General features: G+C 38.1%; 1 protein-coding gene across 1 annotated transcript in view; it reads right to left on the reverse strand.

Annotated features, from left to right (window-relative positions):
* Positions 1 to 6864, reverse strand: part of gnal (guanine nucleotide binding protein (G protein), alpha activating activity polypeptide, olfactory type) — a 105034-nt gene extending 98170 nt beyond the window's left edge. The window contains exons 1-4 of the mRNA XM_053611915.1: positions 6370 to 6864; positions 6067 to 6139; positions 3253 to 3307; positions 2993 to 3112 (exon numbers count right to left, since the gene is read on the reverse strand). Of these exons, the coding sequence (XP_053467890.1) occupies positions 2993 to 3112; positions 3253 to 3307; positions 6067 to 6139; positions 6370 to 6508 (387 nt within the window). The 5' untranslated portion in view covers positions 6509 to 6864. The remainder of the gene's footprint in view (positions 1 to 2992; positions 3113 to 3252; positions 3308 to 6066; positions 6140 to 6369) is intronic.
* Between the last annotated feature and the right edge of the window lie 16020 nt (positions 6865 to 22884).

Raw genomic sequence — 22884 nt, forward strand, 5'->3', positions numbered from 1 at the left:
AGCAAGGTTCCAATTAAACTTTGGTCATGAAACTTGAATGGTATTTTCAGGGAGGGACCTACAAGCAGTATGCAATCTCACTCAAATTGGCCACTGGGGGTGCTATTCATATTCATAAATATGCACTCTTGTCTCAGTCACATTCTAGTTTGCTATCTAAGCAGTGCTAATGCATGTTATACAAATGACAAGAAGATTTGAACAAAATAGCCAGTCACACTCAATCAAATTGAAATCCTTGCAACAGTGTCTCCTTCAGGTTTGCCAAAGGCTTGACCACAAACCAAAGTCCAAAGCCAAATACATTTGGCCATCTCTTACCTCAACTCACAGGCCTATATTGCTTTATTTATTTCAAACTATATTATATAGCAATCTAGTTCTGAATGATCTGTGTGGATAGAGACAGATGTATATGTCATTTGTTGTAAGACACTGAACAGGCAACAAGCCAATACACAATCACCAGCAAAAATCAATTTACCATTATACGACAGACCTAATTAATAGAGTTCGAGCTGCAGCCAAATCATCTCCTACTGTTCATGTTTTGAGAGACAGTGTACAGTATCCCCAGTAACACAGACACACACACACACACACAGTACAGGGTATGGAGTCAACAGATAAAAAGCTATAATGACTACAATCACACTGACCTTCAGTCCAAAGTTCAATACAAAACTATTTTCCTCAAAGACTTAAAGTATACTATACTATATGGAGTATTTTATGGGTATGAAGAGTAAAAATACAGCTACTATGTCAACAAGAGATTAACACAAACCTGTAAGAAGGATAAATTAACATTAGTCTGGTATACACAAGGTACACAAATCATGTCCCTAAGCAATGCAGGAACTAGTAAACAGTTATTACCTGGAATGTTTGACACAGATTAGAAAAAGCCAAAAGAACAAATGAGAAAGTGTGAAATATAATTATGCAACTTAAGCCCAGATCACCAGAGAGGGATGAAGCTCAACTATGAGGCCAAAGAACCTCATGCAGAATGTGTATGCAGATGATGTGGTAAAATTATTATTCTATATATTATCCTTATACATTTCTTTATTTTCCTTTTTACTTACTTCAGTTCTACTTTTTTCTTCATTTTTTCTATTTTTTTTTTTTTTTCATTCTGTAAAGCTCCCATTTAGAGAATTGTGGGTTACAGGGAAAATCAGGGTAAGAAAAAAAAGCAGGAAGAAGAACAATAGTGATCTATCTTTATGTGAGTAAAGAACAGAGTAAAAAGGCATTGTTATCAGCTTTGGACCTTTGAATGAGTCACATAAAACTCATGACATCCCTAACACATTTTAAGACTCAATTGTCTTAAATAGAAAAAGCACCACAAAGATACATGCAAATAACGACTCTCAGCCCTCAACCACATGAAATCTGTGAATACTCTGTTATTCACTCCTACACTGTTGACACACAAACCAGAGGTTTATTCACATCCATCTCTATAAGAAAGCATAGCTCACTGAAGCAAGCATACACTTATTGGCCACTTTATTAGGAACACAATATATCACTGGGAAGGACCCACCTTTGACACCCCTTGGCATGGATTCCACATGGTGTTGGAAATGTTCCTTAAAGATTCTTGGAAATGTTCCTTTGAGATTCTGGGCCAAGTTAACATGATTACATCATGCAATTGCTGAAGTATTTGAGGAAAGGATGGGATGGGATGCACAAGGACAACAATACTAGTTGATATGCTGTGGCATTCAAACATTTCCCACACCATTACACCACCTCCACCAGCCTGAACTGTTGACACTAGGCAGGTTGGGACCATGGATTCATGCTGTTGACACCAAATTCTGGTCCTATTATTTGCATGGTGTGGCAAAAACTAAAATTAATCAGACCAGTTCTTGGTTGACAAGAGTGGAACTCAATTTGGTCTTCTGTTGCTGTAGGTTATCCGCCTAAAGTTCCGACCTGTTGTACACTCTGAGACACTTTTTGGCTCACCACAGTTGTAAGGAGTGCTTTTCTTGTAAGCTCGAATTAGTCTGGCCATTCCTTCTGACCTCTCTCGTCAACAAGGTGTTTCCACAGAACTGCCACTCACTGGAATTTTTGCTTGAAAATTCCGGGAGATCAGCAGTTTCTGAAATACTCAAACCAGCCCATCTGGCACCAACAACCATGCCATGGTCAAAGTCACTGAGATCACATTTTTCCCCATTCTGATGAGTGATTACAACTGAAACTATCTCAAGATAACTGAAGCTCTTGAACTGATGATTTTATGCACTGGGGTGCTGCCACATGATTGGATGATTGCATGAATGAGCAGGTCTAAAGGTGTTCCTATTAAAGTGACTGCTAAGTGTAGTTGTGTATCAACATACATTATCAACTATTATCAACTAACAAATCATTACGCTTACTAATAAAAAGTAGGGGTATAGGATCTATGATGCAGGTACCATGTCTATGTTTCCTGAAAATAAACAAATTAAATAAATGCTGGATTATGCTGAATATACCTTATATTACTCTACTGACATGAATTAGCAACAAAAAACAAAAAAGATATCAACAGCATCCTGGTGTTTAACTTCTGGCACATTATACTAAAACCATGCATGTATTATGATACAACAAGAGACCAGAATATGATGGATAGAGAAAAGATGGTGACATCAGCAAGCAGCTTTAATACTCCCAAATCTCAACCCTCACCTGATTAGCCAAGTGATATAATGAAAAAACATGGAACCAAAACGCATACCACCTATAGCACTAGCCTATGCGGAGGTTATTATAGCATATATTGACATAATCATTTATTGTCACACTGAATTTCTTTTTCTTCTTTTTACATGCATTGCATGAACGTAGTATGTAATCAACTACCCACCTGCAGCTACTTACTATACAGTTACAGTAAACACTCCATCCATTTTCATATTCATAGACCACATACTGAGAGATCAGACCCAGACTGAGATACCACACTCCTTACCTCTGTGTAGTCGAAGTCAGAAAGTGGCGCTATGCTTTTTACATAGTCGGCTCGAAACTGATTGTCCGGGTTGGCAAGTGGCACCGGGGGTATTAAAGTGCTCATGGCCGATACTATTGTCTAGAAAAAAAACACAAAGCAGGACAAATGTGGAATTAACGGCATTGCTAACCATATGGGATTATTTGATGTAACAGCCACTTGGGGCACAAAAAAACAGTTCTTAACTTGGCATGTTTTGAATTTGGAGAAGGACTTACTACAATGGCATCCTTCACATTTTTTCGGATATCCAATATTTTCTGCTTCTTTTCTCTGAGAAAAAATATGAATAAACAAGTGAACAAACTATATATATATATATATATATATATATATATGTAAAAAGTACCATTACAATTCTTCAGAACTGGGATGAATTAGTGTGAGAATTTTATGGTGAATGTATAAAAAAGGTACCATGATGTACAATGAGCGCACAGCCTCAACAAAGAATAAATGAAGAAAACATTTATTTTGTTAGGAAGTAGTTTTTGAGGAAGTTAATAACAGTGATTGCAGATAGAGAAAAGATATAACTAAATGTAGTCTATTTTACAACTAAAGAAATTGCTAACCTAGCTAACTTAAATAGATATTCATGCACTGAATTAATTTATCTTAGCCAGAGAATCTAGCTTGTTGATGTTACAGAAAAATACCTCAATTGAGGCTCAAAAGAGGCTCAGAGCATTTTTGAAAACACTGTCTACTCCATAGGATTACTATGTAAAACGTGCTGACCTCTTAAAAATAAAAAAGACATTACATGTGAATACAGCAGTTAAAATAAATGTTGAAATAAATCAAGACATTCTGTGTCTGTCTCCTTTATGTCCTTTGGTTACATTTTCAAAATAACTACCTATGTACAGTGCTGTCCACTAATATTGGCACCCTTGGTAAATATGAGCAAAGAAGGTTGTGAAAAATTGTGCATATTGTTTAACCTTTTGATCTTTTGTTCAAAATATTCACAAAAACACTCTGCTCTCATTGATATTAAAAAATTGCAAACACAACACAGGTTTATCCATAGTATATATCTTTTAAATATAGGTGTGCACACAATTATTGGCACTCGTAAATATATTTGAAGTATATTCCCATTGATATTTAATTATTTTTTAGTATAACTGGGTGACTAGGAACTTGTTCAACCATGACTTCCTGTTTCACAGGGGTATAAATATGAGGTGACACATAGGCCAAATTCCCTTAGTCATTCATAACAATGGGTAAGACCAAGGAATATAGCTGTAATGTACAGGAAAAGGTTGTTGAGTTTCACAAAATGGGAAGTGACTATAAAAATATTGCAAAAGCATTGAAAATCAATTAGTTAAGAAGTTCCAGTCAACTGGAAATTGGGGTCAGAAAGTCTCCAAAACTACAATCCGAAGTCACCTATATCACCACAAGTTGTTTGGAAGGGTTTCATGAAAAAAGCCTCTACTCTTATCCAAAAATAAACTCAGGTGTCTTTAGTTTGCCAGACACTACTGGAACTTCAAATGAGATTGGGTTCTATGGTCAGATGAAACCAAAATAGAGCTTTTTGGCAATAAACACCAGAGGTGGATTTGGTGCACAAAGAGAGGTAGCCATATGGAAAAGTACCTAATGCCCACGGTTAAATATGGTGCTGGCTCTTTAATGATTTGTGGCTATTTTTCTACCAGAGGACCTGGACATTTTTTAGGATACATGGCATCACAGACTCTATCAAATATCAACAGATGTTAAATGAAAACCTGAATCCCTCTGCCAAAAAGCTTAAAATGGGCAGTGGTTGGATCTTCCAGCAGGACACTGATCCAAAACATACATAAAAATCAACACAAAAATGGTTTACTGACCACAAAATCAAAGTCCTGCCATGGCCATCCCAGTCCCCTGACTTGAAACCCATAGAAAAACTGTGGGGTGAACTGAAAAGGAGAGTCCACCATCATGGACCTCACAATTTGAAGGATCTGGAGAGATTCTGTATGGAGGAATGGTCTCAGATCCCTTGCCATGTATTCTCCAACCTCATCAAGCATTATAGGAGAAGACTCAGAGCACTTATCTTGGCAAAGGGAGGTAGCACAAAATATTAAATAAAAGGGTGACAATAATTGATGCACACCTATATTTAACAAAGATTTTTTTTGATGCTCCCTGGGATAGGCTCCAGGTTCCCCCGCGACCTTGAAAAGGAGTAAGCGGTTGAAGATGGATGGATGGATGGATAGAGCAGAGTATTTTGGGGATTTTTTAAAACAAAAGATCAAAAGGTTAAACAATAAAGACAATTTTTCACAGCATTCTTTGCTCATAATTACGATGGGTGCCAATATTACCAAGGGTGCCAATATTAGTTGCCAGCTTTCTTTCACAAATATGGTAAGATAATGGTTGAAAACAACATGAAAAACTTTATTATTTATTATTATATTTAGTATTTTATTATAAATATAAATTATTTACAATCCCATAGCCACCATCACTTCCCGGAACCCAAACAGTACCTAAAACCCTAAATATCATTAATATTAATAAATTATTTCAGAATTATCCTAATGCAGAGGATTGGTCACAGTTAGAGCAATAACAGAATAAGAAGTGATGGAGGTTTCGGTTCCAAAGGAAGGGCGTATGGAAATATTATAAGTGCTGTCATCTGCATCATCTGAATTAGTGCTAAAGTTTGTATTTTTATCTGCATTGTATAAGCATCACTGATGAGTGCACACTACATCCGTTGGGACCGTTTCTTACTGAACATGGAGCTAATTAGAAATGGAACCTTGGAATTTAGCTATCCACACAGCACATAAACCACTATGAGGCCTTTATCTGGCTGACAGCTATTAGTAATTCAGTCGGACACAGTCTGACACAGTCCAACTGGCCGACTCTCGAGCACAATATATAAAAATATAGCCGAGGCGTTGCTTATCATTAAAATTATAGTAAACGATTTATCGTATCAAAACTGCAGGCCAAATCTGGTACCACACCAGGATTAAAAATGGATAACGAATACTTACTCTGCGTTAAAGCCGTTGACGTGCAAGATCCTCATCTGCTTTACAATCGTACTCTTTCCGGATTCTCCAGCCCCTTTGACAGAAAAACAAATGAAAGAAAAACAAAATAAAACAATAGCAATATGATGATGTCAGCGCAGGACAGTACCCTTCTCCTGTCACTTTCCTTAGAAAGGTGAAATTGGAAAATCCATGTCAGTTGTCCAATCCATTGCATTATTCAATACCTGTCAAAGGCATTATCGATAAGGATCGACCACATTCACGCCATATCGCTTCGTGCGTCCATCTGCAGGATCTTACCTAATAAAAGCAGCCGGTGTGTGGCTTTGTAAGCCTGCCTTTCCTTCTGTAACTGTTTCTCGATCTTTTTATTCGCCTCCCGTTGAGCCTTCTCGTCAATACGCTGGTCCTCGGTCTTGCTGTTCCCCAAACAGCCCATCTTCCGCCAAGCTCTCCACGCAAACGCAACGTTATAGAACGAACGTTAATGTAAAGTATTAGACTAAAGATCTATCTATCACGCGACAAAAAACGAGGCGGGGGAAAAAATAATCCGTCGCCGTCGGTAGAAATACGGGTTCGCTTTACTCAAGCAGAATCCGAGCAGATTCAGTTAAGTCGTATAAAAAGATGCATCCTCTTAGAATAAAGAACGACGCGCGAATAAGTGGGAGTAATAGGAAGCAGATCAGGGCTGAAAGTGGGATACGTCCGACGGATCCGCTTTCGCTTCTCTTCCCCCGTCGCTGCTTTTTTCGGTCTAATGTTAGCTGGGGCTTTTTCGGGCTCAGCAGTGCTCGCTGTGGTTACAGGAAGTAACGTTCAAAACCACACGCAGCAACAAGATTGCCTCACTGACTCGTCACATAACATCAGAGTGTCGAAGTTTCTACAAACAAAACATCGCTAGGCCTATAAATTACATTTTATGACAATTTAAAACAATATTTATTAATTATTTATAAAGCAATAAACACAATAATTAAATGATATAATTAAAACCTTTACTGAATATTAACTCATCCCTAGACCTGTCACAATTTCAAATTCAGTTCAAATGCACTTTATTGATGCATTGTATGGCATGTGAAAAGAAAGATAAACATCAGTTGACATGTTGAGAATCAGCTCATAGGATGGTTCATGGCAGTCTATAGAAGGTGTAGTATGTCTACAGTTAAAGTGTGACTATAATATTTGTTACTGTCTTCCACCACAGTATACATGTCTATGTATTTTTTTGTTCATGCAAAAGTATTATTACTCCTTCAATTATCAATCAAAATATTGCTAAGAACTCTACTTAATAAACCAGTTTTTCCTTCATCACCTGTAGGTTGGACTATCATAAAGCCTCAATGACTGGATGTCCCAGTAAGAGCCAAACAAGCTCCAGTTAGTCCCGAAAGTGGCAGCTGATGTCTTAACTAAACAATCTAACCATGTTGGTCATATTGTATCACCACAATACTGACTGCAAATAAAATTGCATTGAATACAAAATACTGCTACAGACCTGTAATAAAGCACTATGCAGTCTTACCCCTGACCTATTATACTATAACACACCTACAGTGAGAGTAAACGTAGTGGCTTTCTATAAGTATCTAGACTTGGGAAAACTTCAGTAGGAGGCAGAGCCCTTTCTCTACTAGTCCTCCAGTTACTGTAGAACATTCCTGCATGTATTTAGGGTTCAGAATTAGTCTTCAGAATTTTAAAACTGGGCTTAAATTCTAAAATTTAATTGCACTGAAGTGTGGAATTGTTATGGAATTACATTCCCTTTTGAAACTGTTGGAACAGCAAGGCCAGTTCGTTTGTGCAATACACCAAAGACATTTGGGTTTGAGATCAAAAGGTGCATATGAAATGAGAGTTTAGGATTTCAGATTGTATTTCCTGTTGGGTCATTCCATCTCAAGTGCTCCAATAATTGCAAAGTTGGTTGCTTGACCGTTTTTAATTTCTCTATTTTTTTTTTTTTTTGAGTGATTGCCCCTACAGTGGTACTTGAAAGTTTGTGAATCCTTTAGAATTTTCTATATATCTGCATAAATATTACCTCAAACATCATAAAATTTTCACACAAGTCCTAAAAGCAGACAAAGTGAACCCAAATAAACAAATGAGATAAAAAAAAAAAAAATTATACTTGGTAATTTATTTGTTAAGGAAAATGATCCAATATTACATACCTGTGAGTGGCAAAAGTATGTGAACCTCTAGGATTAACAGTTAATTTGGAAGTGAAATTAGAGTCAAGTGTTTTCAATTAGTGGAATGATGATCAGGTGTGAGTGGCTGCCCTGTTTTATTTCAAGAACATGTTTATGGAAATGTATCATGGCAAGGAGATTTCTGAGGACCTCAGAAAAAGAGTTGTTGTTGCTCATCAGGCTGGAAAAGGTTACAAAACCATCTTTAAAGAGTTTGGACTACACCAATCTACAGTCAGATAGATTGTGTACAAATGGAGGAAATTTAAGACCACTGATACCCTCAGCCAACAAAGATGACTCCAAGAGCAAGACGTGTAATAGTCCATGAGGTCACAAAGGAGCCAAGGTAACTTCTCACATTGGTTAATGTTAATGTTCTTGAGTCTACCATAAAGAAAACACTGAACAACAATGGTGTGCATGGCAGGACTACAAGGAGAAAACCACTGCTCTCTAAAAAAACATTGCTGCCTGTCTGCAATTTGCTAAAGATCATGTGGACAAGCCAGAAGGCTACGGGAACAATATTTTGTGGAGTGAAGAGACCAAAATAAAAGTTTTGGTTTAAATGAGAAGGGTTATATTTAGAGAAAAGAACACATTGCATTCCAGCAAAGAACCTTATCCCGTCTGTGAAACATTGTAGTATCATGGTTTGAGCCTATTTTGCTGCATCTGGGACAGGACGACTTGTCACCATTGATGGAACAATGAATTCTGAATTATTCCAGCGATTTCTAAAGTAAAATGTCAGGACATCTGTCCATGAACTGAATCTCATGAGAAACTGGGTCATACAGCAAGATAACGAACCTAAGCGCACAAGTTGTTCTACCAATGTATGGTTAAAGAAGAATAAAGTTAATGTTTTGGAATGGTCAAGTCAAAGTCCTGACCTTAATCCAATAGAAATGTTCTGGAAAGACCTGAAGCAAGGAGGTCATGTCAGGAAACCCACCAACATCCCAAATTTGAAGCTGTTCTGTACTGAGGAATGGGTTAAAATTCCTCCAAGCTGATGTGCAGGACTGATCAACAGTTGCCAGAAATGTTTAGTTGCAGTTATTGCTGCACAATGGGGTCAAAATAGATACTGAAAGCAAAGGTTTAAATACTTTTCCCACTCACAGATATGTAATATTGGATCATTTTCCTCAATAAATACATGACCAAGTATAATATTTGTTTAATTGGGTTCTCTTTATCTACTTTTAGGACTTTTTTTTTTTTTTTTTGATAATGATGTTTTAGGTAATATTTATGCACTTAAATAGAAAATTCTAAAGGGTTCACAAACTTTCAAGTGAAATGAGTGAAAAGTAAAATAGTAAAATAAATAAATAAATAAATAAATAAAAAGTAACATTGTAAAGTAAAAAGTAATATTGGATCATTTTCCTAAATAAATAAATGACCAAGTATAATATTTGTTTAATTGGGTTCCCTTTAGCTAATTTTAGGATTTTTTTTTTTTTGATAATGATGTTTTAGGTAATATTTATGCAGTTAAATAGAAAGTTCTAAAGGGTTCACAAACTTTCAAGCACCACTGTATGTATCAGCATTGCAAAACCACCAGTTTTATTTATTTATTTTATTTTAATTGGTATATCTACGGTGGCTATCTTTGTGTCATGGCACACAACAAATTTTAGTTATACAGCTGTTTGCGGAAACCTCAATATCTTGGCCCAGGATTGACCTAGATCACTGGAAACATTATTTATTTTTTAATTGAAGCAAAAAAAGTTATCCAACACCTATCACCAATGTGAAAAACTAATTGCCCCCTTAAACATAAAATCTAGTTGTGCCATCTTTAGCAGCAATAACTGCAACCAAATGCTTCCGATAACTGGAGATCAGTCTTTCACTTACTTCTAGGACTAGGACTCCTATGCTTTGGATCATTGCTGTGCTGCATAATTCAGTTGTGCTTGTGTTTATACTTATGGAATGAAGACCGGACATTCTCCTTTAGGATTTTCAGTAGAGAGCAGAATTTATGTTTCCCTCAATTATTGCAAGTTGCCCAGGCCCTGAAGCAGCAAAGCATCCCCACACTATCACACTCCACCACCATGCTTGACCATAGGTATGGAGTTCTTTTGTGGAATTCTATGTTTGATTTACACCAGATGTAACAGGATCCCTGTCCTCCGAACAGTTCCACTTTTGACTCATCGATCCACAGAACATTCTCCCAAAAGGTTTGAAGATCTTCAAGGTGTGTTTTGGCAAAATTCAGACAAGCCTTAATGTTCTTCTGGGTTAGAAGAGGTTTTCACCTCATCCCTCTTCCCTAGATGCCATTTTGCCCAGTGTCTTTCTGATAGTGGAGTCATGAACAGTGACCCTTAAAAGGATCCCTTGATGCAAAAAGGACCCATGTCACCCATCTTCATCTCCCTCCACTGGTTTTGTGTAGCCGCCCATATCAAATTCAAGGCCTTGATGCTCACGTACAAGACCTTGTCTGGAACTGCACCGGCCTACCTCAACCTCTCCTGAAGGCTTATGTTCCCTCATGCAATCTGTGATCAATTAATGACCGACGCTTAGTAGTGCCTACTCAGCGTGGCTCAGGGTCCCTTTCCAGAACCTTCACACTAACTGTCCCTCAGTGGTGGAATGAACTACCAACCTCAATCCAGACAGCAGAATCTGTCACTAACTTCAAAAAACAGCTAAAGATCCCCCCCCCCCCCCCCTCCATGAACACCTAACTAACCCCTAAAATGCCAACCCCACATTATCCTTTAAAAAAAAAAAAATTAAAAATAAATAAATAAATAAAAACTACTCTGGCACTTACACCTCTACTCTGTGCACTTTGCTTTTCTAGAACTCAATTAAAAGATCTTGTATGGTTGCACTACTTGTATTGTTCTCTGCTTGATATATCGCTTTGCTTGTATTTCCTCATTTGTAATAAAAAGCGTCTGCTAAATGAATAAATGTAAATGTAAATGCAAGAGGTCCTTTGATGTCCTTTGATGTTGTCCTTGGCTCTTTTGTGACTTCCTGGATGAGTATTTGCTGTGCTCTTGGAGGAATTTTGGAAGGTTGGCCACTTCTGGGAAGGTTCACTACTATGCCGAGTTTTTCCATTTGGAGATAATGACTCTCGATGTGGTCCTTTGGAGTCCTAGAGCCTTTGAAATAGCTTTGTAACCCTTCCAAGACTGATGTATTTCAATCACCTTCTTCCTCATCATTTCTGGAATTTCTTTGAATTTTGGCATAGTGTGTTACTGAGTAAGACCTTTTAACCAACTTCATTCTGTTGAAAGAGTTCTATTTAAGTGTTGATTTGATTGAACAGGGTTTGCAGTAATCAGACCTGGTTGCATCTGGTCCAGCTGTACTGCATTATGAATGTATTTTCATAGATTTGGGAAATTAGTAACTACGGGGGCAAATACATTTTCACACAGGCCAAGTTGGTATTGGATAACTTTTTGTTCAATAAATAACATTATCATTTAAAAACTGTATTTTGTCAGGTTGCCTCTGTTTTATCTTAGATTTTGTTTTAATTTCTGAAACAATTTAGTATGAGTTATACACAAAAACAGAAGAAATCGGGATGGGGCAAATACTTTTTCACAGCACCGTATGATTTATGTTCATTCTTGTCAAGCTTATAGTCCACTGATTTTTATATCTCAGATGAAGCCCATAGTGCCAGAACTCATCTTCACACAGAGAACACTAGGATTAATGTGATGAGGATTCCAGCACTGGCCACCTTTACCTCTAAAAAAAACAAACAAAAAAAAAACGGACCTGTTGCAAATACACAGGCTGCCATGCAAATGTGGAACTGGTTTTGCATAGATACAGCAGAAGCGTGTTCCAGTATCAGATACTGATACATATGAAATTACTTTCCCCCCCAAGACAGAATAGGCCTGTTTGTACTTTGTTTCATGCCATAGGTAGCCCTGTGATCAGGCATATAATTTAGTTATAAACCAGATGTACCTGTCAGGGAAGAGATCCAGGTCAAAGAGAGGAATTTACTCTTTATGTTTCTAGCAGTAGTGAGAAAATAAAGTACTAAAACAAACAATGCTACAAAATGATATGATGAATAAAAGGTTTCTATATTTCACAGTTTTATGTTGTGGGGTGGAACAGTAGCCTAATGAAGTAATATTGTTAACTAGCATTTGGGTCACAGGAGATTTTTTTTATCTTTAAAAGATTGATTATCAAAATAATTCTACAATGTTATAATGTTTATTTGCAGTGGGGGAAATAAGTATTGAACACGTCAACCTTTTTTTCAGTAAATATATATACAATGAGGCTATTCATATGAAACTTTTACCAGACTTAGGTATTAACTCAAGAAATCCACACAAAGAAATCCAAACATTAAAGTCCATAAATGAAGTTACGTGTAATAAAGTGGAATGGCACAGGGGGGAAAAAGCAGTTCTCCAAGGCAAGGAAAGGCAAGAAACCAGCTGAAATCTGTCTAGAAAAGTAATTATACCTCCTATCTGTGCAAATTGATGGAATTGGATACAGATGTATTTCAAAACTTCTGAATCTTCCAGTGAGCACAATTGGGGCCATTATCCGCAAGTGGAAGCAACATCACTCCGTCATCAACCGGACACGCACAGGGGCTCCTCGCAAGATTTCTGACCAGGGATTCAAAAGACTAGTCAGAAGAGTAGCCCAAGAGCCAAGGACCACTTGGAAAGAGCTCCAGAAACACTTGGAGGCAGCAGGTACCATCATCACAGAGAAAACTGTGCAATGCACTTCACCACCATTGGCCACTCGGAAAGAGTGGCTTTCACTGCTAACTTTGAAAGAACAAAGTTCGAAAGAACAAAGAACAAAGTCCGCAAGATTCAATTCCTAAAGAAAAGGCATGTTGAAGCTCATTTAAAGTTTGCTACAACTCATTTGGACAACTCTATGAGATACTGGGAGAGTGTACTGGGTCAGGCGATAGCAAAATTGAACATTTTGGCTGTCATACTGCACACCATGTTTGGAGAAGAAATGGCACTGGACATCAACCTAAAAACACTATACCAACAGTGAAGTTTGGAGGTGGAAGCATCATGGTGTGGGGCTGTTTTTCATGGTATTGGCAGACGTCACATAATTGAAGGAACAATGAATGAAGCCATTTACTATGATATTCTTGAGAAGAATCTGCTGCCATCCACCAGGATGATGATGAGACATGGGTGGACCTTCCATCAGGACAATGATCCAAAGAATACAGTAAAGTAAACTCTCAGTTGGTTTCAGAGAAAAAAAAGTCAAGGTGTTAGAATGGCCCAGTCAATCACCTGACTTGAATCCAATTGAACAAGCTTTAAAGACAATATGTTTAGAAGAATGGGCCAAAATCACACCTGCGGCTGATTAATTTCTTCATACAGGAAGTGTCTTGAAGCTGGCATTACAAACAAAGGCTTCTCAATTAGCGTGTTCAGTACTTTTTTCCTGTGTCATTCTGCTTTAATACACGTAACTTCATTTAGGGACTTTAATGTTTGGATTTCTTTATATGTGTGTAATTCTTAAGTTAATACTGATGTCTGGTGAAAACTTCATGTGGATAACCTCATTGGAAATATATTTACTGAAAAAAATGTTGATACATTCAATACTTTTTTACCCCACTGTAAATATGTCCAAATTATGATGCAAGTTTACTACGTCTCTAACCACAAACAGCCTGTTGCTTGTCATATTTTCTTTTAGACATTTAGATGTTGTGGATCGGTATAAAATAATTTCATAACTGGGTGTAACAACTTGGCACAACAATAACCAAAAGATACTGCCAATGATAATGACTTAAGCTACCAGCCAGTTGTGTCATTTTCAGTGAGCCAAACCGCTTGTTAACCATCAAGACTGTAAGTGACATTAGTTTGTCAAACATATATAGTTGTCTGGACATTTTAAGAGTTCAGCCTTATCTAATCACGTGGGGACTCACAGAAAAGGACACTACTGTCATGTGAACAATGGAAAGATTTTCCAGTGCAAAAATGGAAATGAGATGTAAAGTTGATCTTAAAGAAGTTTAAGGCCATGGACAGGCTCCAGATCATGCAAATGAACTCCATCATCTGTGCAAAAATAGGTTTCATGCAAAGGGAATGACAGGCTTGTCCTCATTTTAGAAGACACTTTGACCAGTAGCTTTTAGCCCCCCCTCTTGGACAATGTCAAGTCAATGCTATGAACTAAATGCTAAAAGCAGTGTTCTTTCAAAGTTAGCAGTGAAAATACGGGGACTGAGTGAACAAAGCTGAAACAACAAAATCAATATTAGTATATTTATGACAGTAAATGTATATTCAAACTGTTTTATTTTGAAGATAAGTTGAAGATATTGCATTTTAAATGCCTCATTTTACAAATCATTAGACAATATCATCGTTAGAAACAGGCAATGGGTCAGGCGATCTGCAAACGGCATAAACTAGGCAAGGCAAAAGCATGTAACGAGAAAAAAGAAACAAGATCAAAGACTATGAAGCAAACCAAAAAACAAGGTACAAATGCTTGGTACGGTGACAACACTCATTACTTCGGCAAGTCATTGTGTTGAAACAGTCTCTATATACTGTGGAGTGGGTATGTGAGAGATTGGTAACAGGTGTGTGTGTGATTAGAACTCCGGAGACGGTGAACGTGTGTGTGTGTGTGTGTGTGTGTGTGTGTGTGAAGTGTAGTCCTGGGAAATGGAGTCACTGGCTTGCTGTGATATGACAAGGAAGACCAGAAACCACTGTGACAATCAACACTTGCTCTGAAGCACATATTCTAAATTTGAAGGCAAAAGGTTATATTGTTTATAAAATATCTCCTCACTTACCTCACCTCAGTAGCCCTTCCAAGTTGCAACTGATATCAAATCTTGTTTCTTAACTTCAGTTGATGTTGCTAAACATACAGTATGTGACAAGTTTAATGTAAATATATAAAACCATTGCTGAGCCATCAAATTCATTTGCAGATTACAGATGATACATCACAGATATCAAAATCAGTTAAACATTTTTTAGACTGATCTCACGATGGTGTAATCCAAATTTTGTTATGACGGGACAAAAGTTACAAGAGAAGAAGTAAACCCAACACCAGCAACACTCAGCACATTCAGTGGAATCAAGAGAAACAAGAATCTTGATTTGATTTTAGGCAGTTCAGATGTTATGAGCAGTTTTACAAATTTGAGAATTATAGCAACACATAGAGGTGAATTACATGAAACTTCTGGGAGACCATTAGGTCCTTTAGTGATCTATCTAAGTTTTGTGAAAATCAGGCCCTGTTTACAGTAGTGTGTTTTATAAAATGGTGTTTTAAAATCAAAACGATCCTCGTCCACACTGGCCTGTCCACTGTGTTTCAGAAACGATCTCCGTCCACACTACACGACTGAATACGCATGTCACATGACCATTCATGCACACTGGGCATGCACATATAAGTGTAAACAGGAAATTGGTTGCTAGTCACCGGCAGGCACAACAAACCGGCCTTCCATGTAGGGCTTACGCCCCTTGAAATGAGATTTGTTGCCGAATGCTCTAATCATAGCTTGCCTCTTGTGCATGTAGGCAGCTGCAGTATTATAAAATACAGAATTTAACTGCACACTGGCTGCGAAGAATGACAACAAAGCCAGCAAAGCTTGCGGTTCAGTCTCTGTGTTGTTGTCTATATGATCAAGGTAGCATAATGGTCATATGGTACAGTCTTGATGAATAAGGGGAGGATACGCAATGATCCAGAAGACCCAATCAGGGGCCAAATGTGGGCAGCCATGCCTTCATTTTCAAAAGTCTTTGTTTTAGTCTGTTTTCACTGAAACACGAGCCTGAAGTTTTCAAACTAAAATGGGGTCTTCGGCATTTCCAAAAGTCTCCATTTTCGTGGGTCAAAACCGCCGGACTAGTGTAGACGACAGGTGTAACCATAGCAAACGTTACGAGCAATTTTACAAAATTGTTACAAACCTTTGTGGAGACGCTTAGGGTGAGGTCTTTCAGTTATCTACAAAGTTTGGTCAGAATATGTCACTTTATTGCTATGGTATGTCTTTTAGATACTCACAGCTGCTGCAGGCAGAACACAGTTACAGAACAGGCAGGATTAGTGTAAGCACATGTGTATTTATTTTTCCTGTGCAATGGTGAGAGGCGATGGGAGTGGTGGTGGAAGAAGAGTGAAGGTGGCTGGCTTTCTGGGCTGTGGGCTGTGTAGGCCTGGCACTGCTTGACTTGTGCTTCCTTCATGTTCTGCTGGACAATAGGGGTCATGGTGTCGAGAAAGAGAATGTGATTTTGCAGTACACCACGGTACGCTGTGGTATGTTACTCGGTCAGTCGGCGTTGGAGAGACAAGCCCATTAGGTGGTCGTGTCACATTCTTTGAGCAATCACTGATTTCTAAAGGTGTAGTGAACATGACATTACATTACATTGAACAGTTAAATGAATGAATTTGTCTTGATTGACAATATGTTATTTAAAAGCTAAGGCTCTGATATTTGATCACTGTTTAATTATGGAAATGTTATAGTGAAAGTAATTTTATAATTTCATTGAACAGTAATGGAGACCAGTTGGTACATCACTCCCCTGGCCTTGAGACGCACTAAAGACCTATGTTAGAGGCTGTAGTCTTCAGAGTTTTTGTTAGCTCCCATACTGGTTGAGGCTTGTTTAAGCCCCGCTAGTAGCAGGCGCACCGTCTACAAGAGCACATTTCAAAAGTTGTAACATTATGAGAATAAAGTCTTAGTATTATGAAAATAAAGTCTTAATAATTTGCGAATAATAAAGAATATACTTTATAAGAATGTAGCAGGAAATTTCACTACAATGTAGGGGTAAGTATTTCTTCTGCAATACCTTAGATAACTAGGAAAATGACAGGATCTAGGTCCCCACTCCTAGTACGATTAATTCCTGTACTTATTATCCAAGTATGTTTTTATCTGCCTTGATAATCTCTGTTTTCCCTTTTTAGCAATGACTGGTGAGGAGGAGGCTCCAGGACTCAAAGTGTACACGGAAGCTTTCTAGAGTGTGATGGAATTGATTAAACCCTCTTCCCCTCTTCCAGCCTACAGGACAGGAGGAATGCCCCTACTCCAAGATGACAGAGGTTTTAGATTTATTTTTCTAAATGTTCAAATAAAAAACAAAAAGAATAATAGCAATGAGAACCACAAAAAAAAAACCCTTGTTTCACTTCACTTATAAGTTCACAAAAAAATTACAAACAGAGAAATAAAGCTTAACTTAACTTCAAGCTTTTGTTCAGTCTCTTTTCTTTCTGCAGTAATACGCAGGCCAAACAAATAAACAACAGTTCCAATAGAATATTCAAATGAGACCCAGTTCACTCAACAGTACATAATAAATATTTCATTCCACAATAAATGTTACATTCCACATCAGATAATTTTCCTCATGTCAATCAACATACCTGAGTGAGAGTCACAACCCAAGATTTGAATTTTACCTCGCAAAAAATAAATAGATAAATAAATATATCTTGCAATAAATAAATATAAATAAAAACTCAGTAATGCAGATTAGTTCAAACAAAACTTTTACCAGTTCATAAGGTTTATGCAGATATCCATTCAAAAAGGATTTTCCACAACTTGAAATGAAAACACTGCAAAGCATCCAAGAATGGGACAATGAAAACAATGGAAAGATAAATTCCCAGAGGCAATGACAGAATTCTCAAAATAGAAAGGGAAATACCGTACAAGGAGATTTGAAATGCCGTTTGTGTTCAAACGCTTATGTATACAGTGGGGCAAGTGTTTCTTAGAACAACAATCACCTAATTCGGATCAGTTTAACTCCAAAGTAACAACAAAAATAATGTCTGTGTTCTTTGTTCTGGATATCAACAGTAGTTAAACAACAAGGAAAAAAAACATGCAATACCTCAGCTCCCTTCAATCGGATATGAACATTTCGGCCAACAAACCATGCTGAACAGCACTCTCCTTCGTCTCACACAGGCACACTCCTCTGTTTCCCCAGCGATTACGCTCCAATGGCTAAAACTCATGACAGCACAAGTTCGGCCCTTTGGGCTGGGCCAGTTTGGGCTGGGCTCACATCCCCATACACTACCATATTTAACCTGACACCATACCTATGTTATCATATATATTAATTACTAGCACTAATTTTCGACCAGGGATATATGTACATATTCCTCTGTTGTCCACACATTTCTCGGATAGGCTTCACGAGCCACTACCTTGTATTGTCCAGGACTGAAGGATGTTGTATTACCCTATTTTTCCTGGGAGTGGGTGAAAAAACCTCATCAACCAAAAATTCCCAGCCTGCCAGCACTATGTGCTTGACAGTGATAATCACCTAGGGCCTAATAGTCACACATATCTGTTCATCATGTTCATCATCAAAACAACAATTACATTGCACACACAGTGTACATTTTAGTTCATAGTCCATGCATGGTGTAATTATCCATGTACCATAATACTAGTCTTTGACCCAGATACTTTGCGTATCACAGGGGGTCATCCATTGGAAGAGGTTAGGCTAGCACTTACACCCAGGGTATGGCTCATCTATCTTTCTCAAGTGTTGGACCGACGTAGGCTGGTCGGGTCCTCTTTTCCGCCTGGAACCTATGTATGAGTACAAGTGGTGGTTGATACATAGCAAAACCTATACCACACCTACATGACACCCCATTCACTACAATGTAACCTATAAACAGAACAGGCTACCCCAACCCTAATTAAACAATAACCAACTCCCCCCTTATCCTAAACATAGAAGTACATACGGAAACAGCAAAACCTAAGAATACATTAGAATAAAGCCTGGAATTTAGCCAGAATATAACTATAGAATATAATTATTCCAAAAGCCTGAGTATAACAATATAACTACATAACTATAGAAATTTAACTATAAACCTATAGAAATATATTCAATTCAATTCAATTCAATTTTATTTGTATAGTGCTTTTTACAATAGACATTGTCTCAAAGCAGCTTTACAGAAATATCAACACGGTATACAGATATTAAAGGTGCGAATTTATCCCAACTGAGCAAGCCACTGAGTGGCGACGGTGGCAAGGAAAAACTACCTAAGATGTTTTAAGAGGAAGAAACCTTGAGAGGAACCAGACTCAGAAGGGAACCCATCCTCATCTGGGTAACAACAGATAATGTGAAAAAGTTCATTATTGACTTATATGAAGTCTGTATGGCCTTAGGAGCAGCCGTAGTCCCAGCAGTCTGGAATTGGAGAAGATTTGAGCTCCATCCAGAGGCAGAAAGGATCTGGATCTCTAGTATCTCCATAAAATCGTGTGTGGCTCGGCAGAAGGAGAGAAAAGATTATTAGGACTGAGAATTAGTATAATAAAAAGTCTAGTCAGGGTAGGCTTGAGTAAACAAATACGTTTTAAGCCTAGACTTAAACACTGAGACTGTGTCTGAGTCCCGAACACTAATAGGAAGACTGTCCCGTAACAGTGGGGCTCTATAAGCGAAAGCTCTCCCCCCTGCTGCAGCCTTCACTATTCGAGGTACCGTCGAATAGCCTGCATCTTTTGATCTAAGTAGGCGTGGCGGATCATAGAAAACCAAAAGGTCGCTTAGATATTGTGGCGCGAGACCGTTTAGTGCTTTATAGGCTAATAAAAGTATTTTATAGTTAATGCGGGATTCCACTGGGAGCCAATGCAGTATTGATAATATTGGTGTGATATGGTCGTATCTTCTAGTTCTAGTTAGGACTCTAGCAGCTGCATTCTGGACTAACTGGAGTTTGTTTATATTCCTACTGGAACATCCAGACAGTAAGGCATTACAGTAATCTAATCTAGAGGTGACGAATGCATGAACTAGTATTTCTGCATCATGTTGTGACAATATACTTCTTATCTTAGAATATCTTAGAAATATTTCTGAGATGAAAGAAGGCTATCCTAGTAATATTATCTACATGAGCATCAAATGATAGGCTGGAGTCAATAATTCCAAGGTCTTTAACTGCTGTACATGCTGAAACAGAAAGTCCATCCAGAGTAACCATGTGATCAGAAAGATTATTTCTAGCTACACGTGATCCTAATAATAGTATTTCTGTTTTATCAGAATTAAGTAAAAGGAAGTTAGTTAACATCCAACGTCTAATGTCCTTTACACAATCCTCAACCTTACTAAGCTTCTGTCTGTCCTCTGGCTTCGCTGAAACATACAACTGTGTATCATCAGCATAACAGTGGAAGCTAATTCCATGCTTACGAATAATTTGTCCTAGGGGTAGCATATATAAAGTAAAAAGCAGTGGGCCTAAAACAGAACCCTGTGGAACTCCAAAGGTAACCTCAGTATGCGTGGAGAAGTCTTCATTTACATCTACGAACTGATAACGATCGGTCAGATAAGACCTGAGCCAGGAGAGGACTGTTCCCTTAATGCCAACAACATTTTCTAATTTATCAAGGAGAATAGTATAAGCTATAGTATCAAAAGCTGCACTAAGGTCGAGTAACACAAGCAGCGTGACACAACCCTGATCAGAGGCAAGTAGTAGGTCATTTACTACTTTAACTAATGCTGTCTCTGTGCTATGATGAAGTCTAAATCCTGACTGATACATTTCATGAATGTTATTCCTATCTAAGTACAAGCATAACTGCTTTGCTACAACCTTTTCTAAAATCTTAGAGAGGAAGGGGAGATTTGATATAAGTCTATAGCTGGACAGTTGAGAGGGGTCAAGGTCAGGTTTTTTAATCAAGGGTTTAATAACTGCTAATTTAAGTGATTTAGGTACATAGCCAGTGCTAAGGGAAGAATTGATTATATTTAAAAGTGGTTCAATTACTCCTGGACAAATCTGTTTAAAGAAACATGTAGGTACAGGATCTAGTATGCAAGTTGATGAATTGGCTGTAGAGATTAATTTAGCTAGTTCGGTCTCTCTAAGCGGAGCAAAACACTCTAAACATTGATCTGATATTGCTACATTATCATCTAATGGGTTTGTTACAGTACTGTCCGGTTTTAATTTAATGGCCTGTATTTCACGTCTAATATTTTCAACCTTATCAATGAAAATTTTCATGAAATCTTCACTGCTATGTAATGATTGAGTGTTTCTCTCTGTAGTGGTTTTATTCCTAGTAAATTTTGCTACCATGTTGAATAGGAATCTAGAATTGTTTTTGTTATCTCCTATTAAGGTGGAGAAATAGATTTTTCTAGCATCGCCAAGAGATTGTCTATATTTCAGTAGGCTCTCCTTCCATGCTGTTTGGAATATCACCAGTTTGGTTTGACGCCATTTACTTTCTAATTGTCGAGTTGTCTGTTTTAAGGTACGCGTTTGATCGTTATACCAGGGTGCTAATTTTTTCTCTCTAATTATTTTTCTTTTGAGTGGAGCCACTCTATCTAGCGTGTAGCGGAGTGTTGACTCCAAGCTTTCAGTCGCCTGATCGAGTTCTATTGGATCTGACGGTGATCCAAATCTAATTGATGTTTCTGCGAGGTTATTTATGAAGCTCGGTGCAGTAGCTGATGTGTAGGTACGTTTTACGGTATATAACTATACCTCCCTTCACCCTACAAAAGCTAAGCGTGGACTACAACATGCTGACCCACAACATTATGTACAGCAAACAGAATGAGGTGGCAGCCTAGGGGTATTATACAACATGCAAGGAGAGCCACAATGAGTAACATCAGAACAATAGCTGATCCTAAGTGCACAAGGGTGGCAGTCCAGTTGGTAGAAAGAAACCACCCGAACCAGTTATGCAGTTATGCAGTTATGCAGAGTTATGCACATGTTCATCTTGAAGCTGCTACAGTTTTTCAAAAACTTCGGTGAGAGCCCCACAGGTCCCTGTGTGCAAAGGAATAACCGCACATTATTCTACCCCTATGAGTGTGCACACGCCTTCATCTGGGGTGCGCATCTCGTTGATAGCAAAGTGCTTCTGAGCAGCCATGAGGGAAGTGGCATGAAGCTGATCATGAATGAAACCAAATGCAGAGAGTGAGTGGTTAATAAACCTCTGTTGATTATACCAGATATAGTTTATCCAAGCGGTATTGTGAACAATTTGTACTCCGGGCATAAGGAAACTTGCGAATCCTCCTCCCACCAAGCCCATGGCCTTATATTCCTCTGGAATGCCCATCGGAGTATCCCCAAAGTCAAGGGCAACACGTGGGTCTGGGGCCCAGTCAGTAAAATTGATACCACTGATACCATAACATAGTCCAACCTGGACGGGTTGTGAAACGTGTCATGGCGGCTTCGTTGTGCGAGAGTAGTAGTGCTAATATTATTGGAAATTAGATGAAGGACACACGTCTTTCCATCCAGCCCCTCCAGTCATCCGGAATGGCCTGCCTAGTGTTAAATCCTCCACAATACCAAAAAACATCAGCTATGGGCAATGTGCCACCTGATAAACTGGGCAACAGAATATGCACCTGGTCTGAGTCGGTGCATGAAAAGTCATATGCTGTGTCACACAATGGGCAAGTGGTGATTACTGGGG

Source organism: Ictalurus furcatus, chromosome 23, assembly GCF_023375685.1.
Source record: "Ictalurus furcatus strain D&B chromosome 23, Billie_1.0, whole genome shotgun sequence".
In the NCBI taxonomy this organism is placed as follows: Eukaryota; Metazoa; Chordata; class Actinopteri; order Siluriformes; family Ictaluridae; genus Ictalurus; species Ictalurus furcatus.